The 7,319-nt window shown below is 43.6% G+C and overlaps 1 protein-coding gene across 1 annotated transcript; it reads left to right on the top strand.

The window, feature by feature from the left end:
• The first annotated feature begins 6,118 nt into the window (after positions 1 to 6,118).
• On the top strand, positions 6,119 to 6,981 carry LOC136498442 (brassinosteroid-responsive RING protein 1-like). The gene has a single exon (XM_066494374.1). The coding sequence runs from the start codon at positions 6,209 to 6,211 to the stop codon at positions 6,707 to 6,709; it is 501 nt and encodes a 166-aa protein (XP_066350471.1). The 5' UTR covers positions 6,119 to 6,208; the 3' UTR covers positions 6,710 to 6,981.
• The last annotated feature ends 338 nt before the right edge of the window (positions 6,982 to 7,319 follow it).

Here is a 7,319-nt window from a genome sequence, read left to right as displayed (position 1 = left end):
TTTAATGCTTCATGCATGTATCGCAAGATTCGATGTGACGGATACTGTAGCACTTTTTTGGAACTTTTTTTTGCAACTAAACACGGGCTTAATTGGTCAGCGAACCATATATTAATTGAATTGAAGTAGGACCACCGGCCTGGGCATACCATACCATATACTACTATGTTCGCTTGTCTTATAATCCGTACTTTTTGACTTGTCTTTTTAGTCGGAACAGTATTTTTCTATCACAACAAATCAGTCGGAACAGTATTTCGGTTTGTTTTTTCAGCGAAGCGAACAGATATATGGACGTACACGGTTAGTTGGTTATCCATCGTCAACAACGCCGGTGCACCTGCACACTCGAGCTGCTCGGTGCGACGGCTACCAGACTCGGAAAGAGACCGGTAACCTGACAAAATCTTTGCGTTTTGTGCCTGCAACAAAAGGACGTGTTTTGGAATAAAAAAAAGGACGTGTTTTGCTTCATATACACTTATGCATATCAGAAACTGACATACAAATTGCATGGCATTCATGGTAGTTCGTGGATTTATTTGTTGGTTAAAGTTCATTACTCAACCTTCAACTTGATGGTCGATTTTGAACCCTGAACTATGAAATCGGGTCACGGGCATCCTTCAACTGTAGAACAAGACAAATTTAGTCCTTTAGCTTGTTTCAAAGATGATTTTCTATTTTCTAAAAAACAATAATAAAAACCTAATATAATCTCTAAAATATAAATAATTTATTTGAAATATAAAAAAAAACTAATAACTTTTTTCTAAAATGCTAGCTTTGTTTTTCATATCTTTCTACATAATCATAGTCCTAGATACTATTGGTTGATCTGCAGGAAAATAATAATGAGAATGACATCGAGCAATAAAACAATAGAATAGAAATAAAGAAGTTCCAAATAACTCTAAATAAATCACAAGTAGACAGATAACAATTTAAAAAATATACTAGTTTCGTATTTTCCTAATTAAAATAAATTAGTTATAATTTTTTAGAGATTAAACTATGTTCTTAATATTTTTTAGAAAATAGAAATCGCTTTTGAAACCAGTTAGAGAACCAAAAGGTTTTGACAATAGAAGAACGTCCGATCACCCGTTTCATAGTTCAAGCTTGAAATTAAAATGCCATATATGTGAGTTGAAGGTTGAGAAAAGGATTTTATCCTTATTTTTGGATGCTATATAAGCAGCTTTGGACGCGGGGTGTTACATGCGCTCTCCTAGTTGCTGTTGTCTCCCCGCCACGTCGCATAGCCGCCGTCGCCGCCGGACCATCGCCGATGTCGCTGCCTCTAGTGAACTCCACACGCCGATGAGTCTTTATTCTCGCAAGCAGCAAGGAGATGTTGCGGTGAAAGCGCATGTTGCAAGCATATGTTTCAAGTATTTCAGATGTTTCAGAGAAATATTGCAAGTGTTTCATATTGATGTTGCAAAAATAAATCCGGATGTTGCTTATATTGCAATGGCTATACACGTATGTTGTAAGCCTCTGTTCCAAATGTTTCATCTGTTTTTCCGACATATGTTACAAGTGTTTTATCTGAATGTTGCATATGTTTATACATATGTTGTAAGTGTTTTATCTAGATGTTACATATATTTGCAAATGGCTTTCAAGTGTTTTGCAAATGTTTCAGACGTATTTACAAGTGTTTCAGCTGTTTTCGGACGTATATTGCAAGTATTTCATCTTGATGTTGTAAAAGTGGATTTGATGTTGTACATGTTGCAATGGGACCCACCTACCGTAGCCGCCTAATGCAGCTCCATGGGCGCTATGCATGTGCATGGGAAGCGGAGGGAAGGAGCGCGGCGGAGCGGTGGGCGCGGGAAGCGGAGGGGATGGCGACAGGGGCTCGGGCAGTCCCCACGTCCCCACGTGAGGTGGGCAGCAGCCAGCAGGCGCGGGCGTGGGCGGTCCCTGCCTATGCGTGCAGGAGACGTGGGCGTCCGAACGCGGGACGTCCGGGCACTAGCCTCGAAGTTTTCTCTGCTATGTAGAATAATTTTAAGAGAATTATTTCCTTGGCCTAAAAAAGGTTTGCCTTACTTTCTTCCCCTTTTTTTTTAACTTGCCTATTTGGTTAGAAAACTATTTTTAGTTCCTTGTATTCCATTAGTTTTGAGGCTTAACGGTGTTAAGTCAAGGGTGAAATGATGATTTTGCCCCTAGGTGAAAAAATGAATCAATGCAGAGTTCAATTTACTTGTGTTTAACTTTGGAAAATATTTTCCATGCTGAAAAATACATAAATAAGGAGTATATTATTTTTAAATATGGAATAAATATGACAACCTTAAACCATGCAAAATATTTCTTAAAATGAAACACAGACAAGCGGAACTTTGCATTTATTTACTTTTTATCTAGGAGCAAAATCGTCATTTATCCCCGTTAAGTCCCAAAACTAACGGAAAGGCCATATAAGGAACTAAGATAGCTTTTCTGGCTAAATAAGTAAGTTCAAAAATAAAAGGGCCAAGAAAGTCAGCCGAACTTTTTTTAGGCCAAGAAAATAATTCTCTCAAGAATTTTCAGTACTATCCATCAATGTGACAGCGATTATATTCAATTTCATTTTTGCTAATAATCACATGCAGGTATAGCTCGATGTCTATAGTGGATTCCTACTTGCTAGCTAGTCTCGCAAGATGTTGTATTGTTGTTAACTTTAGCGCTAATTAAACAACGGACACTATACCATATCTGTTGTAATGGTAAGCTTTCTTCTTCGCAAAAAAAAAAAAAAAAAAAATGTATGCTTCCTTTTTCTTTCACCGATCCACCAAATATTAGAGTTTATGGAGTCATAGAAAAATCAATATATATCATAATGTATTTGGCTTTTTGTTTTTTTTTTCCTAGGCGACAGCCTTGCAGTCGGACGTGGATCAGACGTGATTCATCTTTAACCCTTTTTTTAATGAAAGAAGAATTATATTAAATTATAGCTGAGTATATCATCATGTTATTAGCACACTCTGGAATACAGTACGTATACCCAGAAACTATTCTTCATCTACATTATATAGCTCCAAATCTCAAACCCAAACATGTATGACGATTCGCATGTATGACCGCACAAGCAAACACTTGGCAAAAGGCCTAAGAACAGATGCCCAGCGAACGACAGCCAACATTTCTGCAGGCGGAGTTGAGAAACTTCTTTCTTGTGGCTTCCTTCTTCCTTCTGCACCGAAGAATAAGAAAAACTAATATGAATCTTCCTAACTCAATACCAATAATTGGCTTGAGTGGCAGACTTATTGTCAATAGTCCTTCATCGTGGTTAAATCTAACCACAAGAAAATGGAGAAAATACCAGAGAAAATTTTTCCATGGTGCCAACATCATCTCCGTCTTGATGTCGGCGTTCGAAAACCTAAGTCTATATGCCGTCATGTCGTGAAAGTTGTTGATGCCATAGTTGTCGCCCTCATCTTTATCATAGTCGCCATGAAGAAACTAAATCCACCCCCTACCCCCTCGTCGTCGCCGAGAAGGAGGAGGAGGACACAAACCCCCAATACCAAGAAATTTGATATGGAGAGATCCTAACCACAAAGAATTTGATCTATTGAAAAACTTATTGAAGAGATGGATCCTCACTCCCTCCAACCTCCGCCGAGATGCCGGAGGGGGAAGGGAGGGGAACCAGCGATGGTGGAGGCATGGGGCGGCAGCCACGGCTGTGCCCTAGGGCATCAGACAAGAGAGGGAGAGAAGACGTCTCCAATGCAATCAGTTTTGATTCATCTTTAACCTCTTGTGCTCGTCTTCTTGAACAAATTCGGCTTGAGTGATTACGTCCTCGGCCCACCTCCCACCAGCGAGCCCATCCTTGGTGGCCTCCCAGGCGCTATGTCTCTGGCCACTGTCCTGCCGTAGTGATCCAGAGTCATCGGCTATCCGCATGGCTTTGGCTCCCTCGCACTTTCAATTTTCCCTTCGCAACCGACGTGTCTTTAGAGCATCTTCAGGAGTTTAAGAGCTCCTTCGAAATAAAAAGTTGCCAAATATTGTTCCTAATAACTCATAAATGTTCCTAGTCGAGTGAACTTCCTATTCCTCGTCGGACGGTTTCCGTGGGCACGGGCGTTGTTTTTGTGGCTCGAGATCACGAGTGTTTCCGTCCAGATCGTTGTTGGTGTGTATTACCTCTACGGCTCTACCTGCAGCCCTGCTACCTCCTCTCCCTCCAGTACACCACTTGCTGCAAGCCTGCAACCTCCCTGTAGTGGGCCTGCAAGCCTGCACCGCACGCCCAGCTGGCTGCTCTGCAGTTGCAGCAGGTGCAGGTCTGCATGCGGTGCCAGGTGAGGTGATGGTCGCCGGCAGAGCACTCACACGCAGGGATGAAAGGGCGGCGGCAGTATCCACGGTCCACGGATTAGCTCCAGACTGAACCGATAATAAATTATGTGGACCCTACTTTAGGTTTTAGAAAATTAAAATAGAAAACTGTTGGAGGGATAAGCCAAAAGCCTAGAAGGTCACCATCTAAGCTTCTGACTTTTGGCTCCCGGGAGATTTTTTTGCTTTTGAAAGGTTCATAAGCTGAGATTAAAAGCTCCAAGTAGCGCAAATAAACAGGCCTTTAATAAGGTTGGACATGGATGGTGATAGATCGCACTGTTCGTTTATGCTTGTTTGGCTGATAAATCATGATAGAAAGTACTGTTGGCTGATTTGGTGTGAGAGAAAAATATTGTTCGTTGGCTGAAAAAGTACGGCTTATAAGCCAAACAAACCCAAACAAACAGGGCGAGAATCTCTCGCTTGGATCAAACCCGCCACATACTCATTTTTCTTATTTGCAAAGATTGAGTACAATATGAAACATATGAACAAACATGCCTAAATACAGCAGTCTAGGCCAAGATCAATATATATATATATATATATATATATATATATATATATATATATATATATATATATATATATAGAATGTATCTTTCATCAGCTCCACTCTCTATCACAGCTCCTAGGCTCTTCTTGCAATTTGAAAATTCTATGTAGTATGAACAAATTATTTTTTGTGGTACAAAATCGTACTATACATGTTATCTTTGAATCTAGCATACACGGTGGAGTTATGAGGTCATTATAATTATTATAACCCTGGCAGTGAACCTGTCGCCTGAGAAGATGTCAAAATTTAGACATCAATATACTTCTATAGTATAGGAGAAAGAGACAGGAACAGCCATCCGTTTCAGTGATTATCTGTCGTAACTCGTGTCAAGATTACATGGGAGATAAGATATGATATGACATCATATATACAACAACACTACATATCACATATTCACCCTTCTAGATTACTACGTTAAAGAGTCAAACACTAGAGCTCGTTTGGCATAACTCTCGCTTCAAGATCCATGTGTTAGATCTACATTTTCTGGTTTGTAGAGACTAGATTAAAATGGTTGAAATGCTTATATTTAATCTAAACTATAAATAAAACATGTTATATAAAATGCATCAGACATGTCCGCAGTTCTAGCTAGATCCAAGTTTTCTAAAGCTACGAATACCCTATTTTAAAAGAATTTAGATATTTTCTGGAGCTATAACTCCACTAAACAGGGCTTGCAAGGCTACCATAACGGACGATGCATAAGCATATCATGTCTATATGGGCAGTAGAGGTATACCAACCTGGCAAAACCTGAATGAATGAATAAAACATATCACACATTCAGACGGCAGGCCGGTTACCGGAACACGCGGAACCCATGGCTGCGAATGTGATGGCATATGCCCGGACGAGTCCCGTCGGGAAAAGCCGAAATGGTACGCGTCCCTGCCGTGCGATGCACCGTTTCTTCTTCCTCCAAATATTGATGTGCCGTGACGACGACTTTCGCCATTGCGCTCGCGCTTTTGCATGAGCCATCTAGATACACCGGCCCCGTACGACACCACGCCGGCCCTCCGCAAACCGCTCGCCCAAACTGGCCATAGCCCAATGCATCTTGCCATCCGGTTCCGGCCACGACTTGTATATAGAACGACAGCCACGCTGCACCCGCCCCGCGGTCCACCAGCCCTTTTTGCGCAGCGTGAGCCACACCGTACCCCTTTTTCCTCTTTTCGGTTGCCTCGTCCCTATATATCCACAAGGACGGACCCCGCGCCTTCTCGTGTGCCCTCCGAAACCGAAACCCGAGCCAAACTAAGCAGATGCATGCACGCCGCGCCGGTCATGACCTTCCCGCTGGTCTGCTACTGCAACGCGGTGCCGCGCCCCGTGGCCGCGCTGTTCAAGCTCCTCCACGCCGTGGCGCTGGTGTTTGTGCTGGTGCTCTGCTTCCTCGGCCTCTACGAGTTCCCCTACGACCCCGAGGACCACGCGCCGGTCATCAACGGCCCGGCCCACCGCCCACGCGGGGACGCCCCGAGGCCGGAGGCGGTGAAGCAGCGGCTCCCGCTCGTCGAGTTCCTGGAGCTGGCGGTGGCTTCGTCGCCGTCGTCGGGGGCGGCGGAGCCGACGTGCCGGGTGTGCCTGGAGAGGCTGGAGGCGACGGACGAGGTGCGGCGGCTGGGCAACTGCACCCACGCGTTCCACACGCGCTGCATCGACCGCTGGATCGACCTGGGCGAGGTGACGTGCCCGCTGTGCCGCTCCCACCTGCTGCCGCGTCGGCGCGCCGGCCTACTTGGCATGGGTATGGCACGGCTCGGCTAGTCGTCCCTGATTCCCTTGCCACGTACGTGCTTGGCTTCAGGCCGCGCGGCCGGTACGCGTACAGATGCCGGATAGGAGCGGACCAACCGCGAACTGATTGCGATTAGGACGACGATCGACTAACCACCACCCTGATGTGTCAGCCAAATTAACTGGAGGTTGGCATAAAGCGTACTTGACGCGATATATTGTGTGCCTGCGTTAGACGGGCAACGCTCTTGTGTATCATATATCAGAAAATCAAGTTACACAATGCATGTTTTGGCTTCTGGGCGCAACCGTGCAGATGATGCCCGCGCCGGCCAGCTAAATTTGGTGCCTGCGCTGGAGCGTGGAGCGTTCAGCTCCAAGAGTATTTTTAAAACTCACTCACTAAATAATTATTTGGAAAATCATTTCAATATTTTTTTCACTCTCCAACAGCTTTCCTATTTTCTAATTTGTATATAGTAATTAGAAAAAAAATATTTGTTTAATTAAATTTTATGATGGTGTTCTCAATGTTGAACAAAAGTATATCTAAGTGACTTACATTTAGAGTAATAAGAGAAAGAATATTAGGCCTAATTTGGAAACGGGAGGCAAACCCAGGGATGAAAAGCCCTATGGA

Source organism: Miscanthus floridulus, chromosome 12, assembly GCF_019320115.1.
Source record: "Miscanthus floridulus cultivar M001 chromosome 12, ASM1932011v1, whole genome shotgun sequence".
In the NCBI taxonomy this organism is placed as follows: domain Eukaryota; kingdom Viridiplantae; phylum Streptophyta; class Magnoliopsida; order Poales; family Poaceae; genus Miscanthus; species Miscanthus floridulus.
The sequence above is the reverse complement of the archived record's forward strand: the minus strand, read 5'-3'. Positions and strand labels throughout refer to the sequence as shown.

What these genes read in the sequence shown, in the direction of transcription:
- LOC136498442 (XM_066494374.1), top strand. Translation starts at nt 6,209, where the DNA reads ATGCACGCCGCGCCGGTCATGACCTTCCCGCTGGTCTGCTACTGCAAC.